The 23,937-nt window shown below is 40.2% G+C and overlaps 1 protein-coding gene across 3 annotated transcripts in view; it reads right to left on the reverse strand.

Moving 5' to 3' along the window:
* The window catches only part of CDON (cell adhesion associated, oncogene regulated), a 100,657-nt gene that overhangs the window by 10,245 nt on the left and 66,475 nt on the right, over nucleotides 1-23,937 (reverse strand). For all 3 annotated transcript variants that reach the window (XM_042958611.1, XM_042958609.1, XM_042958610.1), the window contains exons 15-18: nucleotides 20,392-20,514; nucleotides 15,659-15,880; nucleotides 12,914-13,194; nucleotides 9,896-9,975 (exon numbers count right to left, since the gene is read on the reverse strand). In XM_042958611.1, the coding sequence (XP_042814545.1) occupies nucleotides 9,896-9,975; nucleotides 12,914-13,194; nucleotides 15,659-15,880; nucleotides 20,392-20,514 (706 nt within the window). The remainder of the gene's footprint in view (nucleotides 1-9,895; nucleotides 9,976-12,913; nucleotides 13,195-15,658; nucleotides 15,881-20,391; nucleotides 20,515-23,937) is intronic.

Below are 23,937 nucleotides of genomic sequence, written 5' to 3' on the forward strand. Positions count from 1 at the left end.
CCGAGCCTAAGTCGGACGCTTAACCGACCGAGCCACCCAAGCACCCCAGGAATTTATCATTTGGATAACTACATGGAAATCATTTTTCTGTTCCAGGTATCTACATGTATCAACATAAAAATGGCTTTAACTTGGGGGTTATGTGCTAAGACACAAGCATAGATGACAAAGTATATGAAAAAAGAATATCATAGGGGCAAATGGGTGGCTCAGTCATTAATCCCTCTAACTTTGGCTCAGGTCATCATCTCATGGTTTGTGAGTTCAAGTCCCACGTCAGGTGAGCACCAGCCCCACTTCAGGTGAACCCCGCTTCTCTCATTCTATGCCTTCCTCTCTTTCTCCCTTTTTCCCTCTGTCCCTCCTGGGATTCCCTCTCTGCTCCTCGCTTACCTGCACCCTCTCTCTCTCTCAGAAAATAAAAATAAATTAAATAAATAAAAAATAAATGAATAAATGAAAAAGGACTATAATACCTGTTCTGAATAGAATTAAGAAGATAACATGTGGAAACACTTTTGCTGATTAACACTTGAATTAAAATCGCTAAAGCAATCGGGTAATCACAAAAATAGTTATGTATATACATGTAAACTTCAAAGACCCAAATCTATAGGCAGTGAATGAGAGAACATGTCAAATGAGTATGTCTACAAATATAGGACATTTATCAAGCTGCTCTTACAATGCACATTTTACAGTTTATACAGGCACAAAGAGTTTGTAATTTCACTACCTTAGGCTTCTCAAATAATCCTTCAATTGCAGTTATTATTGGCTTAAGGTAGAGTGAAAGTTTTCACTGAGCTGTCTCTGACTCAACGAAACTACTTTGCTTAATTTTCAATGTAAAAACACTGGGTAAATAGAGCCCTGGGCATCTTGCCACGTACAAAAATGTGTGCTAAAATTAATTCAGGTGGTCTGGGGCCTGTTAGTTTACTAAGATCTCTTTTGGTTAACAGGAAAGACCTGGCAAATCGGTAAGATAGAAAAAGGACAGTTACGGTGTCATAAAAGTAATGAAATAGTCTTTAACCAACAATCTGGATAGCACACACTAGGAAATAGAAGATTGGAACAGTGGCACAGGACTGTGCTTCGACGAGTATGTTGTTTAGTATTTGACTAAATATATTTTGGACATTCCAAAAAACTATATGGGACCTCTGAAATATTTTCTAGAGAAGTGGCCCATTTCTGTTTACACAGTTAAATATTTGTTAAGTGTGACTGATTATGTACAGAATGGCTCTGATCAGGTAATTGTATAAATTTTGCATTAAGTTTCCTCTTTTTTTTTCTAAATTTTTTTTTTAATGTTTATTTTTTTTTTTGAGAGAGACAGAGACAGAGACAGAGACCAAGCAGGGAAGGGGCAGAGAGAGAGGCAGGCACAGAATTGGAAGCAGGCTCCAGGCTCCGAGCTGTTAGCACAGAGCCCGACGCGGGGCTCGAACCCACAGACTGCGAGATCATGACCTGAGCCGCAGTCAGCCACCCAACCGACTGAGCCACCCAGGCGCCCCTTAAGTTTCCTCTTTTGATGATCCCTGAAGGGCAAAGACTGACTATCCATGGATCTCTTGGATGTGTGATACTCATTTTCGTGAGTATGTTCTTGAAACTTCTGAAACACTCACATCTTGGTGGTGGTTTGTGTTAATACTCAGCTTACTGGGTGCCTGGGTGGCTCCGTCCGTTAAGCATCTGACTCTTGACTCCGGCTTTAGGTCATGATCTCCAGTTCATGAGTCTGCACCTTGAGTCAGACTCCATGGTAAAAACACACAGGCCGCTTGGGATTCTCGCTTTCCCCCTCCGTCTGCCCCTCCCCTGCACACAGGCTCTCTCCCTCTCAAAATAAATAAATAAACTTAAAGTAAATACTCAGCTTACTTCTGTTTCCTCTTGCCTCAGTGTCTCTGTCACATTGCTGACCCAGCCCTTATTTTTGGAGGCTCATCAGTTACTATGCAACAGAAGCCTGACGACATTCCTCCAGGGCCACGGCTGTCCTCCACTCTCATTGTACATTCTTTGTTGGATGCAACGACCCCAGTGTCAGAGTGGGAGTTGCCCTTTGGGAATTACTTTACTGTGACTGTCACAAAATAGATGACAATAAACGATTGAGTAAATTACTGAACATGGCAAGCTCACACACACATTGTCTTACAAATAAAAGACCAAAAACACTATCCTAACCACCTGACTCCCGGAAGACAGGCCACTGTTCTCCATATTATAAGTAGGAAATATAGAACTTCCTCAGAAGGATGGTACTGATCAATTTTAAAAACTGGACACAATGTGGGAATGCAAGCTGGTGCAGCCACTCTGGAAAACAGTATAGAGGTTCCTCAAAAAACTAAACATAGAACTACCCTACGACCCAGCAATTGCACTACTAGGCATTTATCCACGGGATACAGGTGTGCTGGTTTGAAGGGACATATGCACCCCCATGTTTATAGCAGCACTATCAACAATAGCCAAAGGATGGAAAGAGCCCAAATGTCCATCGATGGACGGATGGATAAAGAAGATGTGGAATATATATGCAATGGAGTATTACTCGGGAATCAGAAAGAATGAAATCTTGCCATTTGCAACTATGTGGATGGAACTGGAGGGTATGGTGCTAAGTGAAATGAGTCAGTCAGAGAAAGACAAAAATCATATGACTTCTCTCATATGAGGACTTTAAGAGACAAAACAGATGAGACTCATAAGGGAAGGGAAACAAAAATAATATAAAAAAACAGGGAGGGGGACAAAACAGAAGAGACTCATAAATATGGAGAACAAACAGAGGGTTGCTGGAGGGGTTGTGGGAGGGGGGATGGGCTAAATGGATAAGGGGCACTAAGGAATCTACTCCTGAAATCATTATTGCACTATATGCTAACTACTACTTTGGATGTAAATTTTAAAAAATAAAATTTAAATAAATAAATAAATAAATAAAATAGGTCAAGCGGATGAAAAGTACAGCCAATAATAATATATTAACATAATATATAATAACAGCCAGTGATAGTCAATAATAATATAATAATAATAATATAATAACATCCAGTGACAGATGGTGACACTGTTGTGAGCATTACATAATGTATTAATTATTGAATCACTATCTTGTACATGTAAAACTAATGTAACATTGTATGTCAACTATACTTCAATAATAAAAAATTTTAAATAACAACAAAAAAAAAACTAGACACAATGTTTTGAATTTTTTTTTCTTAGGGAATTGGGCAGATTACCACAGCTGGAAGAGAAACCAAACCTTAGGTTTTATGTGTTTGCTGCCTTTGGTTTTTATGGCTAGTTCTGAAGTAGCTACATGATCAGCAATAGATAGATGGAGTCATAACAAATTCACTTGCTGGAGCAAAGAATTTAGACGTACTCAACAAGCAGTCACTTTCATACTTCACAAACCAGCTGGGTAGCTCTAATCGCAGGCCAGAAAGAGCTAGTGCTATAATGCAATGTTTGCATACTCATCTTGACACATTATTTTTATCTGCGTCTATCTGATTATCAGTGAAAGGTTCCAAACTGGTTAAAAAGTGTCCCCAAGCTCAGCAACACACAGACTTTCTTTTTTAAATTTTTTTTAATGTTTTTTAAATTTATTTTTGAGACAGAGAGAGACAGAGCATGAACGGGGGAGGGGCAGAGAGAGAGGGAGACACAGAATCCGAAGCAGGCTCCAGGCTCTGAGCCATCAGCCCAGAGCCCGACGCGGGGCTCGAACTCACGGACCGCGAGATCGTGACCTGAGCTGAAGTCAGACGCTTGACCGACTGAGCCACCCAGGCGCCCCAACAACACACAGACTTTCAAGGTTGTCCTCATGCAAGAGCTTGGAGATCATTCATACGATCTGTGCTTCCTAAGGCACCAGTCCCAGTCAAGTTATTTCTCCTTTGACCATCAGCCACGTATAGCTTGCACTTTTTCTTCCCAGGTGGATTATATACATTTCTCCAAGCTGGTTTTTACTTGGCTACTTCCTGCCCACTTCTAATCTCTCTAGGACCCTTAATTTCTTGTTTTTTCCTGATGGGACCTCTCAATTCATTCATCTGTGAATTCCATCAGTGTCCTCTCTACTCTTTTTCTACACATTATCAAGACTGATGATAAACAGGCAGGATTTAACCTCAATCCTTTCCCATTAAACTAGCCAAGCAACTGACAAAGCCCATTTGATTACATATCCAGAACTGCTCCACTGCCTTTTAAATTGAGAAGAGAAGGGGAAAGATAGAAAGCTTTTGATTTATTTGACTAAAATCTGTTACATTCTTGAAATGCACAAGGATTTCTCAATTAAGTCTTCAGTGCAGGGGATTGGCTCCCCACAAAGGTGCATTAAATACGCTTCTTTCTAGCTGTCCATCGTGAGCTATTACATATCACTCTTAAAACCCGAAAAGGGTTCAAATTAGCTGAACATGATGAAGCAGGCAGTCATTTACAACATGCCACAAAAGCACTAGCACATCAAATAAAACTCTACAGACTGCTGGAGTGCACATTCCCCTCTTACCTGTTCTCCAATTTTCACATCAGTACTCCAATTTAGACAATAAAGGCAACGTTTTCTCTCCAGATAGTTATGACCAAAACAGACGGATGGTAAAAGGGGTCTAAGGCTGGCACTGATTTGTTTCTTAAGTGCCCACTCTACAAAATGTGTTTAAGTTTAAACCCAAGAAAGCACGGCAGGACACCACACAGGTAAGATTCCACCGGGGACAGGTCCCACACAAGACTTCATCCATTAGGCATCTGTGGGATATGAGAGCCACCCTGGGTAAAGGAGAGTTTGAAAAGGAGTCTAAAAGGATGACTCCCAAGGGTGTGCTAAGGGGTAAACCGTTTCTCCTCATCTCCTGCAGTGATTCCTACTTAGTAGGTTGCACCACTTACCTAGATACCCCCCTGCCTGCCTCTTCCCTCAACTGATCACTGGTGTCTTAAAAAAATTTTTTTTAATGTTTATTTTTGAGAGAGAGAGAGAGAGAGAGCGAGCAAGCACAAGCAGGGGAGGGGCAGAGAGAGAGGGAGACACAGAATCCGAAGCAGGCTCCAGGCTCTGAGCTGTCAGCACAGAACCCAATGCAGGGCTCAAACTCACGAACCATGAGATCATGACCTGAGGCAAAGTTGGAAGCTTAACCGAGCCTTCCAGGCGCCCTAAGTTCTATCACTTTGATGCAAATGACTCTTAGATTTGTAGCACAGCCCTGATCTACCCCCTGAACCCAACGTCAACATTTTCATTTGTCATCTTGGCTTAGATATCCAGCTGGAACTTGGAACTCTAAATGCCCAAAACCAAATCCATCACCTTTTCTCAATGTCACTTTATTTAAGTTCCTTATTTCTATGACTATTACTGTGGCAATTACCATGCCATCCACGCTGGAAACTTTCTCTTCATTATGCATCTTCCTTTTTTTCTAGATCCGTATCAGTCAGTGGCCAAGTCCTAAAGATTCCCACTCTAGAACCTTCCTCATCTCTTCCTTTCTACATTCACTCCTTACATGAAAGCCAAGTCTTCGTTATGGAAACAAACTGGTCTCCTCCCTGCAATCCCACCTGTGTACTGCAACCACTAATCATAGCCTAAACACATCTCTTGAATACACTGCTCCCCTTCTCAATAACCTTTCAGAGAATTATGATGCGACTAGCCCATTGATTTTCAACATTTAACCAATATCCCCCACTTCTCTGTGTGTGTCTTAATTAATTAACTTATTTCTTTTTGAGAGAGAGAGAGAGAGCGCTCAAGTGAGCGAGGGGCAGAGAGAAAGAGAGAGAGAGAGAGAATCCCATGAAAGGCAGAGAGAGAGAGAGGGAGAAAGTGTGGAGCCCGAAGTGGGGCCCGAGCTTACCTGCTGTGGGGCTTGAACTCACAAACCATGAGATCATGACTTCAGCCAAAGTCGGATGCTTAACTGACTGAGCCACCCAGGCGGCCAATGTCCCCCACTTCTGATTAACATAAAAATCTCCTATCCCTCCTGCACTGTTATTACTGAAACAACAGGGACTTTTTCCATTCCTTAAATGTAGAACTACGAGATTCAACATGCTTCTTCAAACCCTGCTCACTATATTTCGAGCTCTGTTGTAAATCACTATGATCAGACCGTGGGCTCTCCAGAGGTAGGATGCGGGCCAGTACCCAGTACATGGTAGGCACTCAATAAATGTTTCTTAAGTAAACTCCTACACCGTGACATTCAGGGTCATTCAAGATATAAATTCAATCCACTTTTCCATTTTATATCCTGCTACCCTCTACTTGGACTTCACCAGCCAGATTCTCCAGTGGTGCTTAAAGCATGGTCCCAGGACCAGTAGCATCTGTCCCAGTAGGGATTCATGAGGAATGCAAATTCTCAGGCCCCACTCTATAGCTACTGAATCACCAACTCTAAGGGTAGAGCCTCCTCATTTGTGTTTTCACAGTGCTCCAAGTGATTCTAACGTATGCTAAAGTGTGATAATCACTGAACTGCACTATTGGCATACCTTTGCGATAATGAGGTTTGGTTCCAGACAACGGCAATAAAGCAAATGTCACAATGGAGCAAGTCAAATGAATCTGTTGGTTTCCCAGTGCATATAAAAAAGTTCTGTTAACACTATACTATAAAGTGTGCAATAGCATTATGCCTACAGAAACATATGCACAGCTTAATTAAAAAAATACTTTATTGCTAAAAACTTTAACCATCATCTGAGCTTTCAGTGAGTCATAATCACTGATCAGATCACTATAACAATGAAACTATAATAATGAAAGAGAACTATGATATGATATTATAAGACTTATAATACTATAAGAATTATAATAATGAAAAAGCGTGAAATATTGTGAGAATTACCAAAATGTGACAGAGTCGCGAAGTAAGCAAATGCCGTTGGAAAATGGGCACTGAGGGACATGCCTGATGTAGGGTTACCACAAACCTTTAACTTGGACAAAACACAGTATCTGAAGAGTGCAATGAAATAAAGCACAACAAAATGAGGTATGCCTGTATCCACCCTCAGATAAATGTTCATATAACTGAACTGAAATTTTGCCTCGTTTTGCATACACACTAGTTCAACTGGTGTTAGGAAATGCAAATGTATTCTTAGTAATGTCAATATCCTAAAGGTGTAAATTAACTAAAATTGTGCATATTTGGGGGAGTAAATCATATATCATCTACGTCTCAGCATCAGAAGCGTATTACAAACTTTGCCATCTTGGGGGATCTTGAGAAAAGATGTCTCTTTTCAGTTTCAAAGTGAAAAGAGAAGCTTTACATTTAATGATTCCAATTTTCCAGAGTTGAAGGTAGGTACTTACTGATACTTATCTGGCCAATCATTAAGTATCAAAATCACATAATGGCTCCTGGGAGCCAGGTGAGACATTTGGCTAACCTTGAAGGCAATGCAGACAAGCCAAGATTTGCCCTGAACAGGTAGACTCTTTTTTTATTTTATTTTATTTATTTTTTTAATGTTTATTTATTTTTGAGACAGAGAGAGACAGAGCATGAACAGGGGAGGGTCAGAGAGAGAGGGAGACACAGAATCAGAAGCAGGCTCCAGGCTCTGAGCCGTCGGCACAGAGCCCGACGCGGGGCTCGAACTCCCGGACCGCGAGATCGTGACCTGAGCCGAAGTCGGACGCTTAACCGACTGAGCCACCCAGGCGCCCCAGAACAGGTAGACTCTTATGTAGGAAGAAGTAAATTTAAGCTGGGGTGAAACAGAAGCTGGTTTTCTCAGGCTAAAAAGAATGTATCCATATTCCCAGGTAAAAGGCAAACCCCCAAACATGAAATTCAAGAAGTTATCAACTTGAAAAGTTAATAGAACTATTAACTGTCCACTGTCTTAAAGGGAAAAAAAAAAACCAAACATGTATAACAAAACCCCCAGTACTATACACATACACTCACTCACACACACATAAAAATGGCTATGAGTGAGTGCAAGACAGTAGATACTGGTCATATTCATATAAATGGGATGCATGTTGGTACCAGGATGATAACATCACCATAAAGACATGATTAGCAGCAAATTACCAAAATCTATAATCAGAGTACGCTGGGCTGATTTTACATTTCCTAGGACAATTTTTCATTTTTCAGCCAAGGACATAGCTATAGAGAGATTATATAACTTTCCCAAGATCATAGATTTGGGCAGTGGGAAAGCCTCTGTCTACTTATTCTTAGACCAGAGGTTCTCTTACAACATTACTCTGATGCCTACAGTTGAACTGAGACCTGCTGAAGAGAAACACAAAGGACAATACATTACATTTTCAGGCAATACCATTCGTTTTCATTAAATCTATTAGATTACTTACCAGGTGTATGAAGCATCTTTAGCATGTTCCTAACAAATTGTGATAAAGCCTACAGCCAGTTCAGGACAAAAAATAAGGCTTCAGTGTTATAAAACATCTTAAAATTTAGCTGGGTCATATAGATTTTATTTAAAAATGTAACAAGCAGGGGCTCCTGGGTGGCTCAGTCGATTACGTGTCTGACTCTGGATTTCGGCTCAGGTCATGATCTCACAGTTCGTGAGTTTGAGCCCTCTGCTGGGCTCTGCACTGTCTAGGGATTCTCTTTCTCCCTCTCTCTCTCTGCCCCTCCCCCACTTGCACATGCGCTGTGTGAGCACACACGTGTGCTTACTTACACTCTCTCTCCCTCTCTCTCAAAAATAAACATGAAAAAAATGTAACAAGAAATCTTCGTACACAAAATAGGCAGCTGACTCTTGCTCACATACACACCCTAAGATGGGTTAAGTAAAAGATAAAGAAAAATCTCGAGGAAGTTTTCGTTGCTTTTGCTCTGCAACTCAAAACACATGCTGAGAAATGGACTGTTAGTTCTATAGCTGACCGTTTCCTTCCAAGCTCTGGTTTTGGTAACTCCCAGACACAACTCTTAACCTTGTCGTTGATTTGAAAAATATAGGTCCCATCCCATTTCAATAATGAAATATCCAAAATCCAGTCCATACTCCAGTTATCTTATGTAGTAACTATAACACAACTTTCACACTGCAGAATTTTAGACCTGGGATGGGCTTCTGAGACCACGTAATCCAATACCATCGTTACGGAAAAAAAAAAAAGAACTAAGGTTTTTGCCAGACAGAACTTTAACACAACGAAAAGTCTGACAATCCTTTGGAGTTACTATATACAGAGGTAGCCCGAAAGCTTCCTGAATCTTGTCAAAATTTAAATGAACATGTTACCCTACATATTTCTATCTTGTTTGAAATACTGAGTGTATATACCTCTTAAGAGGTTTTTGAAACTCAGAAAATTAAAAGAAAGTGAGATTTTGCTACTTAATTATCTTGAGGTTTTAAGAATAATAATTTTAAGAAGCGCTGAATAATCTGGTAAGAAAATTTCAGTAAAATTACTATGAAAACACATTACTATATACACAGGGTTTTTCATTTAACATTCAAACATGCTCTCATTCATGACACAGACAGAAAAAAACAGATGAGAAAAGACAAAGTCTATATGCAGAGAATGCCTCTACTTTAAAGATTTCAAAAACATCAAACCTTTTAATAACATCTCAGTGAGAAATAACGTCTTGAATATTGTCCATATAGCTAAATAACCAAAGCCCAGAAAAGTAAAAACTGTAAAGCAGGGCCAAAAAATTAGTAATGGCCTTAAACTTAAGTCTCCATATTCTGAGATTTATATCTTACATAAAATTTCAAGAACTTCCTTTGCCAAAGGGGAGAAAAAGAAGAGTCCTTCCTATACCATAGTCACAACAACCTGTGCAAATACAGAGCCACTTACCTATTGTTGTTCCGACAATTTCGACAGCTAACGCGCTCCAGCGGGTCCGTCTGAGGTACTGCTGTGTACCTCCCACCACCCTGGTCAGGAAGGAAGTGCAGGGAAAAAGAAAAAGAGAAAAGCGTGAAGGTGTCACAGACCAATAATCAAACAGCCTTAAATGTAAAAGCCGGCCCAATAAGAAACAGTTATACACTATATTTTAACCAACCTCTGAGCAAAATGTAATGCTGATCGTTAGTTACCAATATTCACCAATGAATTCTGTACAATATTAAGACTATACCCTACAAGCTAATCGCCATGTTTTTCCCAAGTCTTTCTGTACTGGAAGGAGCCAAAGAAATGGAGACATTTAGTCACTTCCCCTTCAGGGTTTCAAATCTACTGGGCCCAAAATACACTGTACATTACAACCTCCTATTCATTTTTACTTTTCTAGCAGTCATGGAAGAATTTTACGTGATGCCAGTTGGAGAAACAGGGTGGAAATCTGTTTGAATGATGTCACAAGATAAACCCATCTTCATTTTCCTGTAATTATTTCGATTAGGTCTGTTCACTTGACTACACTAAGTTTTCAAACATGTTATATTTTTCCAGATGGAGTAGATTCTCAGCCAGCAATGACTTGGAGGGGAGGATTAATATTTTGATGTTGCTTTTGGCGGAAACTGCCTGGCAATTAAGAAAAATGCCCAGATTAACACATACCTCATTGTAAAACACTAGCTTGACATATACAATGGCAAGAGTTCTTCCAAACTGGGTGTTGGGAACTGAAGCAGGCTTACGGTCAGAGTAAAAATTCTGCTTTCAGACGAAAAACAGCAGAACCGAATTTGATAAGGGTGGGAGAGGCTGTCACACTGCACCCAAACCCAGGGCAGTTCTGCAAGGTTAAGGAAAGTTCAGGCCATTGTTTTTCCCAGAATACTTTCCATTTCCATTCATCTCCTAACAACGGCCAGAATCTAAGCAAACCAAAAGTACTGAAAATGTCTCTCCACATTCCTGATCCAACTAGCAACAGGAATTTTTGGGAAAACATTGAGAGAAAGAATATCCTCTGCCACATTCAGATCATGAGCATAAGCTCCAAAGCTTCACAAGATCAAGTTCACCTACGGGGTAATGTGCTTATTTGAGTCACTAAACACATCAAAGTTAATTCAATGATTTTTATGATCACCAGCATTTTAAAAAATTTCCCTATTTCCTCCCACCCAGAAAAGAGGTGTAAGAAAACTAATACGTGAAAACCACAGATGTCAGCCTCTAAAACTGTACACCTAAAGGAGCAACTATTATTTAAACAGAATTTCGCCGTTCAGAAAAACCCAAACTCCTGCGTCCGAATCCTAAACCAAACATCAGACTTATTCTTTTCTGCTTATGGAAACAGCATACGCTATTCAAACTTTAATGCTCTCTCCTTTAGTTTCCTGGACAATGTTACTAGCTTGGACTAGGTGTGGAGACCAAAAAAAGTTTAGAAAGTCTGAATATAAGCCATGTCTTTCCCCACAAAATAATGAAATCATTATTCTCTTTTGATAATGAGATGCACTCAGACAAACGAGGTATTTTTCTACAACACATTAAAACTAGATCACATGAAAACCCAGCAGATGTCCAGCTTTAAGATACGAATATATATTACAGTTTTATTCTCCAAATGTAATATTTTAATAAGTCTTTGTTGAGTTGAGGGTGAAAAAATACCTCTGAACTCCCTTCAAATTTTAGCACATTGTGGGTTATGGCAAGTTTATCTGTAATCAGAACAATGACAAAAATGTCAGTGAGTGCTTAATTTGATCAACTAAACACATTATCTATTTGAAAAATAATGTGGATGCACATACATCCTAACGACATCATAAATCAAACTTCCTAATGCAGAGAACCTCTTTAACCAGCATAAATGCAAAATAAGCTAGTTACTCTAGTCCCGTTTCAAAAAATTAAACTAGATCACTAAGTTATCCCTGAAATAAAGTATTTTTAAAGGTCCATCACTCCTTGTGGCTAAAGGATGGTAATATTATAAAAGGCAAAAATCTTACAGGTAACAGCCCTACCGCACATCAGGCACAAGAGACAAAAGAAACTCATTATAGGCCAGAAGTCACAATCTGGTGGCCTGCAGACATGTTCCACGTGGCCTATGCACTGCTTTCAAAAATTGGAATTAGTTGCCAACGTGTAAAAACTCTCGCCATTTCACCTGGATTTACAAGATGTTTTGGAAAAATCAGAAAACTGGTAACCCCAGGCCCTCTGTCCGTGCCAACACCAGGAGTGAACTGCAGCTGGTGTTCTCCAGATTGCTCCCGCCTCCAACTGCTCTCTTTCCCAGCTTGCTTCACGCAGTTTCACGATCTGCCTGACTCCCCTGGGCCTGCGAGTTTTCAGATTTTGCTCTAAATGAAGCAAATTTAAAGTCTCAGGTCCAATCTACGCCCTGTGGTATTTCCAGCTCTCAAGAAAAACTTCCGGCAAGTTCGTTACTGGTATTCCACTTTCACCACGAAAGAATTTTAAAATATAAACCAAACTGATGAACATAACTATCACCTGACAACAGAAAGTTTACACAGATTACTCTGGATTAAGGGGTTGCCACTGATACATACTATTTCCAGTCCAGTGAGCCTGTAAGGTTTCTATGGTCACAAAGGCCAAGTAGGCCAACCATGTTATTGCACCCTGGTACCGTGGGGCCCAGGGTGGATTTATTTATTTGTCTGTTTGTTTGTTTATTTATTTAAAAAATTTTAAATGTTTATTTTTGAGAGAGAGAGAGAGAGAGACTGAGCGAGCAGGGGAGGGGCAGAGAGAGAAAGGGAGAAACAGAATCTGAAGCAGGCTCTAGGCTCTGAGCTGTCAGCACAGAGTCTGACGTGGGGCTCGAAACACGAACTGCGAGATCATGACCTGAGCCAAACTCAGATGCTTAACCGACTGAGCCATCCAGATGCCCAGGGAGGCTTTATTTATAATTAGGTCTCTTACATTTACTAGGTGACGAGGATGTTCAAAATCCACATGCGTCCTGGTTAGTGAGCTTGTGTGTCCCGCGTAAAGCCCTCCATTCAAGTTCCCATTCATGACTCCATTGACTCCATTAGAGATCTTATGGTGAACATGGGAGCAGCCATTGCTGAGACCTCCATTACTTAGGAAGCTTCCATGAACATTCCCATTTATCCGATTTGTGCCAGGCAGAGTAGTGTATTCCACCATCTGTCCATTAATATCTGACCCTTGGTAGAGATATCCTGGAGGGTCATATTCTGTTAAAAGAGAAGAAGCAAAACAAAACAAATGAAACAAACAAAAAAACCAAAAACACACAACAGTAAGACACTAAAAAAGACAATCTTCTTGGGTAGGCAGTTTGATTAATGAAACAAACCCCTAAGAAACTATAAATACAAGAAAATAAAATGCCCTAAATATGTTCACTGTGTTCACTTAACGCCTAATTATGAGATATGCTTTGAGAAAGTTATTGCTATTTCCTTGTAAGGAGATAGCTAGGAACTTTGAGTTAATTAAGACTCTGTTAATGGGAAAAGAAATTAACCAGAGAGAAATTACTCAAAAGAATTAATAAATTATGTAAGTTGAAACTATCAAAGTCCTGGCAACACTAAGAAAAAGTGTTTAAACTCCCGCACGCTTCAAAGTGCCGAGAGAAACCGTATAAAAAAACAACAAAAGACAGGGCGCCTGGGTGGCTCAGTCGGTTAAGCGTCCAACTTCGGCTCAGGTCATGATCTCACGGTTCGTGAGTTCGAGCCCCACGTTGGGCTCTGTGCTGAGAGCCTAGAGCCTGCTTTGGATTCTGTGTCCCCCCCTCTCTCTGCCCCTCCCCTGTTTATTCTCTCTCTCTCTCTCTCTCTCTCTCTCTCTCAAGAATAAATAAAACACTAAAAAAAGGTTTTTTTTAAACAACAAAAGGCAACCTTTAGGTAGGATATTTTATTATTGTTTTGAATTTGTTAAATGTTTATTTTTGAGAGAGAGAGAGAGAAAGAAAGAGCATGAATGGGGGAGGGACACAGAGAGAGGGAGACACAGAATCTGAAGCAGGCTCCAGGCTCTGAGCTGTTAGCACAGAGCCCGACGCGGGACTCGAACTCACAAACCACGAGATCATGACCTGAGCTGAAGTTGGATGCCCAACGAACTGAGCCACCCAGGCGCCCCTAGGTAGGATATTTTAAATAGTAATAACACTTTTAAATGAAAGGATGGAGTTATGTATACATTCACTGACTATCCATACAGTTCCTTGGTTAATACAGTCCATGTGGAAGTTGTGGTTTACTAAAGGCTAATTATTCCATTTCCTTATACTAAAAGCATTAAATAGTTGCCTCAATTCTGATTTCCAGGGGTACACTTACTAGACATATCTAGAAAACGTGAAACAGTCCTTAGAGAATATGGTACCTAAACTCTACAGTACTTATTGGCAGAGTTCGGATAAATTCTTTGAAGGTATTAGAACATGCCAAGATTGGATTAGGTGTTCTTCCTATTACTGAACTTTTTGCACAGGTGAGTTATTATCAGTATATCTGATTATCTTTTCCACTACAACTGTAAGTTGACAGGGCAGGGGCCATGTTTACTTTTTTACCAGCGTTCATTGCTTAAAACAGTGCCAGGCGCCTCAAAGATAGTTAATGAGTATCTTCTGAATAAATGACTGAATGAACATCACTATCATAAGCTTCTCTCTTTGAACATATTACCAAGTCAGAAAGGGAAATGACCTTAACCAGATTAATCTCGCCCAGACAACCAAAGCAGTACTTTTCCTTTAATGATTCAGCTCACACAACTAAAGTCGATGATACTGAAACCATTTAGAAAAAGAGCCAATCAAATGATCTCCAACCCTTTCAGCCTGGTACCACCACCACTACCAATTCTCTCCCTACTGTCTCCTGGAGGGCACCAATTCGATAAAAACAAATCATCTTTTCTCCCCCTGAGCTATTAGCTTTAATTCTCTTATTCTGGGGCCAGTGAGAAAACCAAAAAACCTCCTCCCACCAAAGACTAAAGTCTCTGCTGGATTTGATTCCCCTGATTATAACGGTTGGGAGAACAAGAAAGGGGCAAAGGAGAGGGGAAGGGAGAGAGGTCGGGAAAGAGGAAGGAAGAAGGGTTCTGGGCTAGCTGTTTTCATATAGCATCATCACTGACCGTGTAAACACTCTCATTACAAGATACACTTAGGGGGAAGAGATACCAGTCTCGAGCTGTTTGGGTACACCAGGTACTGAAACAGGACCATGTTACCTTAATTTGTGTCATTCAGTAAAAGCAACTTAGAAAAGTATTCTTTTCCAGACTTTCCAGCCTCTTCTATTCCTGCTGACAGGTCTTGTACCAGTAAGAAGGCATTCCTGCAGCAATCCCAGAGCTCACGCTTCAAAAACTCTTTGCTCTTTGGTGGTCCGACAAAGCCAGGGTTTCCCAGCACTAAGTCAGCTATTTACTTAGAGACCTGCCTGGTTTTGGCTTTGCTGTTTATTTCTACTGGGCAATTTAATGTGATGCTCCACTTATTCTGGCTGACAGCTAGAACAGTTTTAAAGTCCCCTCCCTGAATAAAGAGTATCTAACATGTTTTATGCCATGACACTCATGCACAAAAGTATTAGGGATCAACATGCATTCTGACAATATTTTCCCACCCATCTTTATAAAAGGACAAGGAAATATTTCTGAATGGCTTACTCTGTATGGTGCTTTGCTGGCGGTTCTTCCACAGGCACATTGCGATGAAAGCCATGAGAATGAGGACCATGACACCCAGCACGCAGCCAACTATCAGATACAACATATCGCTGCTTCTGGTGGGGCTGGTTGCAGGCCCAACGTTTCGTCCACCTCCTGGGGAATTTGGAGGGGTACTCAAGTCTTTGACAGGATACTCAGAAGCTCCAGGAACACGTTTCACTAGTTGAAATATAAAGGAAAACATGATGTCAGAGCGAACACAGACTCCATGAAATGGTTTACTCTCTGAAGGAGGTCTGGTTAGGAATGCAAACCAATGTGTTTACACTTGTTACTGAGATGATGTGACCACCAATGAGTCACAAAGAGGGCTCAAAAGTTGAAAAATCGGATGTGCCAAAGTCTTAGTCCACAAATTCTAGAGAAATCATAAAATCAGGGAAACAAATGTACCTACTTGAACCCAAGCTCCTATACGATTATCTGCCCAATCATCCTTGTAGAAGACTATCAAAGAGTTGAAATACAAATATTCCAACTTACGGATGGAACAAATATTTCTCTGTGATATACTCTGAGCTGAAGAAGACTCAAAAGTACATATTTTATGTCTCTTTCATGTGATTACTATTACAAGATACGGCTTCGGACTATTCGAACAATCATCTGCAATTCCGAAGACAAGCATTTCAAAACCAATACCCTTTGGAGTCCACGTACATGCAGTCTTTTTACCTAATGCATTGATATTCTGAGTAAGAGTGACAACAGAAGCTAGTAACAGGTGGACTCAAATCCCATTTTCTCTGTCCTCAGAAAACATGTTCTTAATGTTTTAAATGTCATAGAGTAGCAACAGAGCATAGTGGCTGACAGCCCGGCCTCTGGAACCACACGGCCCAGCTTTATATTCTCAGTTCTACCATTTATCCTTAGCTGTAGGACTTTAATGTCCACGGACCAGGGTCTGTAGGTGGAAACTGGAGATAACAACTGCTCTATCAGAAGGTTGTAATGAAGGGTAAATGAGTTAATCATGTAAAGCACTTAGAACAGAGACTGGCACATAGCAGTGTTCGATCACTTTTGTTATTATTAGTTATTATACTTCCTGTTACGGCTTGTACTGGGGCAGAGTGGTCTTTAAAAACAATCTGAGTCAATAAGTAGTACAGTGGGGTTCAACTTTCTAGCAACTTTACACAGCACAGAGCTGGGAATCCATAAAAAAGAGGCCACCTTCCAAAGGAAAGAGGTCTCCAACAGTGAAAACTAGATGAATACTCGGCAGAGACTCTAAAAGAAACTCCTACTTTAGGTAGTATGTTGGCTTAGACAATTTGAAGGTCCCTGCCAACTCTAAAGGAAACAAATGAGTTTCTGAGGCAAAATAGACATTACAGATCATACATTAAAGATCATGATTACCCATGGGGAAGTCCGTCAGATTTATCTACTCTTCCTTTAGTTTTTATTTATTCACAATTCTACCAAGCTTGATGATTTTGCCAACTGCTGCTAAAGTTAATAAATTCTGTGGTGGAGGTGACACAGACTCATCAACATCAGTAAGAAGAAATAGGAGGACGGGGAGGAGGAAGGGAGGAGGAAGGGAGGAGAAGAAGGAAGGGAAGAGAAGAAGGAAGGAAGAAAAAGAAGGGATGAGGAAGAGGAAGGGGGAGGAAGAGGAGGAAGGGGGGAGGAGGAGGAGGGGGAGGAGGAAGGGGGAAGCAGAAAAAGAAAAAAAGAGGAGTGCCTGGGTGGCTCAATTGGTTAAGCCTCGGCTCTGGCTCTTGATTTTGGCTCAGGTCATTATCTCATTGTTCATGGGTTCCAGCTCTGCATCAGGCTCTGTGCTGGCAGTGTGGAGCCTGCCTGGGATTCTCTTTCTCTTTCTCTTTCTCTTTCTCTTTCTCTTTCTCTTTCTCTTTCTCTTTCTCTTTCTCTTTCTCTCTGCTGGCTCCTCCCCCCCAAAATAAACAAATAAACTTTAAAACAAAAAAAAAAAGAAGAGGAAGAAGGAGAATGAGGATGAGGAAGAAGAAGAGGCTAAGAGCATGGAACAAGAAAAGTGAGATGGAAAACATAAAGAGAAAACAAAGAACTAAGAAAAATTATGATAGTCTCTGATATTTAAGAGTAGGGGGAAATGGGCTGGCTTCAACACCATTCCTGAAAAACCTTACTAAATCACTAAAGATAAGACAATCACCATTAACAAGAACCCTGAGGGGAGCCTGGTTAAGCATCCGACTTCGGCTCAGATCATGATCTCATAGTTTGTGAGTTCAAGCCCCGCGTCGGGCTCTGTGCCGACAGCTCAGGGCCTGGAGCCTGCTTCCGATTCTGTGTCTCCCTCTCCTCAGCTCTTCCCCTGCTCACACTCTGTCTCTCTCTCAAAATCAATAAAGATTTTTTTTTAAAAAATTAAAAAAAAAAAAAACAAGAACCTTGAGTCATTTATTTTTTTTTATTTTAATGTTTTTATAATTTTTGACAAGAGAGAGGAGTACGAGTGGGGGAGGGGTGGGAGGTGGGACAGAGGATCTGTAGAAGGATCCACCAAAGCAGGCTCTGTGCCGACAGCAGAGAGCCCAGTGTGGGGCTTGGACTCACAAATCCTGAGATCATGACCTGAGCCAAAGTTGGACGTTTAACTGACTGAGCCATCCAGGCACCCCTTGAGTCATTTCTTTAAAAACTGAGATTGTGTATTATACATTCTATTTAAACAGGCTGGGAATTGTGTAATACATTTCAGAAAGTTATTCAATATGAACAGTTAATGTTTTAAAGAGCTTTTTTCATTTTTTAGTGACCTGGAAGTCTGCAGGTAGAACCTTTTATTCCCCAGCAAAGTCAATTAATGAGGCATATACTATTATAGACACATCTATGCTTAAATAATACAGTTATTACACTGTTGTCTATCTTTTATGTTTTGCCTGGCTAGATTCTTAAATGTCTTGGGGACAGAGATGATAAATTCCATTCTTATTTAATTTTGCCCTACATATTACAACACTCTAGAGGCAAGTAACAAATGTCCGTTAACGTATCATAGTGACTAATACAAAAAGCCCCTCAAATATATACTACCCAAATTAAATCCAAGGTAAATTTAAATGTCTGTATATTTATATACACATGTTTAATGTGGATTTAATATGTGGGTTTTGCAGCAGAAAGTCATATGACTAACTTAGCATTAAAAGATGGAACAATGTCTTGTCTTTATAATTCAGTTTATGTGGGTGGCTCAGTCAGTCAAGCGTCCGACTTTGGCTCAGGTCATGATCTCACGGTTTATGAGTTCGAGCCCCGTGTCGGGCTCTGTGCTGACAGCTCAGAGCCTGGAGCCTGCTTTGGATTCTGTGTCTCCCTCTCTCTCTGCCCTTCCCCTGCTCACACTCTGTCTCTCTCTGTCTCAAAAATAAATAAAACATTAAAAAAAATTTATAATTCAATTTATCTGAGCCTCAGTTTCTTCATTAAAAAAAAATTTTTTTTTTTAATTTTATTTGAGACAGCAAGCAGGGGAGAGGGACAGGGGGAGAGAGAGACAATCTTAAGCAGGCTCCACACTCAGCGTGGACCCCAACATGGGTTCAATCCCAAGACCCTGGGATCATGACCTGAGCTGAAATCAAGAGTTGGATGCTCAACTGACTGAGCCACCCAGGCACCCCAGTTTCATTTTTGAATTGGTATCATAAAATCACCCTAGCAGACACACTGAAGGCTGCCCAGCCCAGTCAGCAGCCTTTTCCTCCCATACTTGCAAAGCCCCAATTTTGTTGAGCTGTCCACTCAAACCCAAACAACTAAAGTAGGTCCTGATCAATCATTTCCCTCCCGGGAATGGTTTGGGGAGTATGTGACTGAGTCCTGATCACTGAGACCAGCGGGGGTGGGGGACGGGGGAGGAATATGGGAAATTTTCTCTTGTTCTTAAAAACAGACACAAGTTAAAAACAGTCTCTTTTTCTATTAGATTAACTGAGACTGGACAGGAGTTTGTAAATAGCCACATTAGCTGTTTCTATTACGTGTAGTATTATCACCTTTAAAAACAGATAATAGGAGTACCTGGGTGGCTCAGTGGGTTAAGCGTTCAACTCTTGGTTTTGGCTCAGGTCATGATCTCACAGTTCCTGAGTTCGAGCCCTGCATCAGGCTCTGCACTGACAGTGAGGTGCCTGTGTGGGATTCTCTCTCTCCCTCCCTCTGCCCCTCTCCAGCTCTCTCTCTGTCTCTGTCTCTCTCTCTCTCAAAATAAATAAATAAACATTAAACAAAACAACTAGAAGATATTTTATAGTCAATCTACATATGGAGGCAGAGTTGGGAATTTCAATTTAGCAGAGCGCACTGCTAATTCTGAATTTAACCACCACACTTAAGTAGATAGAGTTACACATAACTGTCATTCAAGAAACCACTTGAAGGGTATAAAGCACTTTTCCCTAAAATTATGCTTTTTTAAAAAAAGTATTCTAATTTTCACAGCCATCTCAGCAATTACTCAGCAAAGATTTCTGATCTCTTTGTGGAGAAAAAGAAAAAAAGAAGAGGAGTGAGTTGCTTGGAGCCACACAGAAATTAATGAATATGATCAATGTTTCCGTAAACTAGGTTTTAGACAAGTGCTCTAGTCAACGTATTATGTTTTCCGTTGGGACAGTCTTCACGCCAGGAAAAAAAAGCATGAGTTCTCATTCCTCTCTTACCTTTAGTTTCACAGATCATCACGTTACTAAACTCGCTTTCTCCCCCTTCGTTGAAGCACTGCATTTTAATATCGTAGGAGGTTTCTGGCTGCAGATGGCCAATCATGTGCCACTGCTTTGAACCTAGAAAGGAGAAGGAAAAGACAAGCTTTACGTATCGCACGACCCAAAGGTAATTTCGAAACGCGGTTGGAACAGCCTCCTATCGCCATAGCGTCTGTTTGCGTGATGAAAATGTCCTTCAGCGAAGCACTTCAGTAATGCGGCAAGATAAACAGCATTTCTGTGACATGCCATGAAACAAATGACAAGAGGTACATGGAATTAAAGCTATACCCGTGCACTGGCAGTAATATTTTGTTTCGTTACCAAGAATTAGTAGTAGGCCTTTCGTAAAATCCATGTTAATTTTATGCATAAGTTAAGGGAGAAAAACCCCTCAAGTCCTCTGATGGTCTATTTTAACCTAGCAAGTCAATCCAGTCGGTCCACCCTCCAGAAAGCAGTACTATAAATGAGATCAGCAAATGGCGCCCGACCCAGAATAAGAGACCATTTATTTACAAGACAGGCCTCAGAGAAACTCTCAGTTCTGCTGGACTGGATGTGACGTGAACAGACGTCTAAGTGAATGTCTGAACAAATGGTTGAGAATAATCAAAAAGCAAAATCTACTAGCGGAAACTCTTGGTTCCTGCTCCACGATTTCTTTTCTTTTGAGTCAGGGTCTCCAAACCACACAAGTATCTCTAATAGAATGATTTCTGTTATCCATGGCACCCAGCCAACGTTTCATTTAGAAACACTCCCCAAACTGAACCAACTCGCATGCGAACCACTCTCCATTTTTACTTCCACAGACATGTGATGAACTTTAATAAACAGGGACACTTCTGGCAGATTTAATGAACTCTTCCTGCACCTTTAATCCCTCTTAGAACATACCTCTTCAAACTGTTTCCACAGTTCCTTAGAAGCTCAACTATACCACCTACTGATTTAAGAATTAATTGAAGGGGGAGGAAAAACAAAACCAAACCACACAAGCAAGTCAAATCTACTCGGCTGACAGGTCCAACAGCACTGGGTTCCTTTCTAATTCAACACAGACAAAAATATTTCAGACCGGAAACACAGCCCCTTTTCCAGGTCACCACTACAAAACCCCTCATTCATAAAGACTCATAGTTTACCCAGAAGAGAATCTGCTTGTTTTAGGATCAAGGGACTCTGAAAGGCTCAAGAAGTAAGGAATTCTATGCCCCCTTTGTAAGTGTAAAGAGGACCCTAAAATAAACTTGACTCACAATCTTGATTCAAAGACTGGAATAGATCTATTTCTAAGTTCCAAACACTTTCTCAAAGACTTCTATTTTTTCTCTGTCCTTGGGTCTTTCCTAGCTCAGCCCTACACTCACCTAACTATAAACTATATTCTCCTGAATAATGACCACACTAGATTGGAAGTTTTCCTTTCAGAGTCCTAGTCAAAACGTAATTAAACTGCGCTTCCAATATGTTAACTAATAAGAGAAAAACAGGTAAAAGAACACATACCTTGTTAGAATAATACTCCACTGTTACGGTAATTATTCAAATGGCTAAAATGACAGGAAGCACTAGCAGAGAGAGTTTTCCTGATCACTGATGAGTAAGACAACAAAGTACATTATTAGGTTGAAAGTCAACCAACCAGCATACCCTTTTCTTAAACGGGTCATTTTTTTTTTCTTTTTTTCTCAAAGAATATTTTAGAAAAGATGAAAAGCCAAAGCGCAGGCTTAATGATTAGGATGCCTGATACTTTAATTTTTTGGAAACTCAACTTTATAAGACAAAAATATTCACCACAAAAGCACTGGTATGCTGGAAACATTTACGGTTTACTCCAATGTGGAACTTAATTCAGAAGATAGGATAACTTGATGTAATTGCTCTTGGTGTATTCTTTAACACTGTAATTGAGTTTCAGATTTTTTCCAAAAGCTTAAACAATTCTGAGTCAATATACATAAGTAATCTAAAACTTTGCCTTAAAGAAAACTTCATGGGCAAAGGGTAAATACTTTTGTTCCTTGGTTTGGGAGAACAGGCCAATAGTTTCCAACTGCCACAAAAAGAATTTCAAATGCATAAACTTGAAAATAAGGAATAAGCAAATTACACAGCACAGTGAAGCCCACTTAAACATCTAACTGCTCCGTCTACGAAGTTTATAAACAAGTTCTCTGTGAACCGTAAGGCAAAACTCACATCTGCAGACACGACTACTGGATACAAAAGTTAATTTCCCAGTTCCACACACCATATTCACATCACAAAAGCTTGCAAAAATTTCAAAGATTGAACTAGGGAATATATTTTAAAAACTGTTCACCGGTGGATATTTCTAGAGAGTAGAGAACCAGGGGAGGTCGGGAAAAGAATGACACAGAGCGAGACAAAGAGAGGTGTTCACTTTGTTTACATTTACCTTGTTTAGAACTATTTCATAGCAAATGTTAATCTCTGTCAAAAGATTTTAGAAATAAAAGTGACAGCGTCACTCTCCTAACCCACCTAAACTAAAATGACGACCTAGCTAGAACTCAAATATAGAACAGTTACTAATAACTCTTATCATTTCTTCTTTTTGCATAGCTTTTTCCGAAAGTGAAATGTGCACAGGGAAAAGTCCCCATAACGGAACAGCTCGCCGAATGTTCATGAATTGAACATACCCATGGTACCAATACCTAGGTCAAGAAAGAAAATATTACCGGCACCCCAAAAGTAGCCCCCATGCTTCTTCCGGTCATATCTCCCTCAAGACAGCTACCGTCTTAACTTCACAGAATAGTCTGGCCACTAACAAGTATCTTACCTCATTCCCCCAGTGCTTCATGTTTAAAGTGGATTTAGAAACTAATTTGTTTCCTACTTTTCCACATTAAGAGAAATAATCACTCTTTCATTCAAAAAATATTTTACTGAGCACCTGCTACGCACCAGGTATTAAAACTCAGATGATAATGTTTTACTATATTACAAAAGTAATCTGCTGGAAAAACATTATTTAAATTACACTATTTAAAGAAACTTAATTTAGCGTATTTAAATGAATTTATTATAAGACTACTTACAACAAAATTTATATGCAGCGTTTGACATCAAGAAGTCGTATGAAAACAACCTTGGCCCAGCGCCATTTTTTGACATGATCCATCGTGATGTTAATAGTTCAAAGGATCAGAATCTTGGGAGGGGAAAATAGCCCTTGGAGGAAGGCTTCCTCCCAAAGCAAGAATCCCTTCTAAGAGATCACTGAGAAAGAAGCATCCAGCTTCTACTGAACACCTCCAAAATTAAGGAGTTTCTGAGTTTGTTAAAAAAGCCGTGTTGGAGGTTTCTTCTTTATGCTACTTCCTTTTAGCTGCCCCTCCCCACTGGCTGAGTTCTTCCTCTACATAACAGTCTTTCAGTATTTGAAGGCAGCTGTCACATTGCTTGTTAGTCGTCCTTTTTCCAGCCTGATCATCCTCAGATATTCCACTGTTCTTTTCGACT

This window comes from Panthera tigris, chromosome D1 (genome assembly GCF_018350195.1).
Source record: "Panthera tigris isolate Pti1 chromosome D1, P.tigris_Pti1_mat1.1, whole genome shotgun sequence".
NCBI lineage: Eukaryota > Metazoa > Chordata > Mammalia > Carnivora > Felidae > Panthera > Panthera tigris.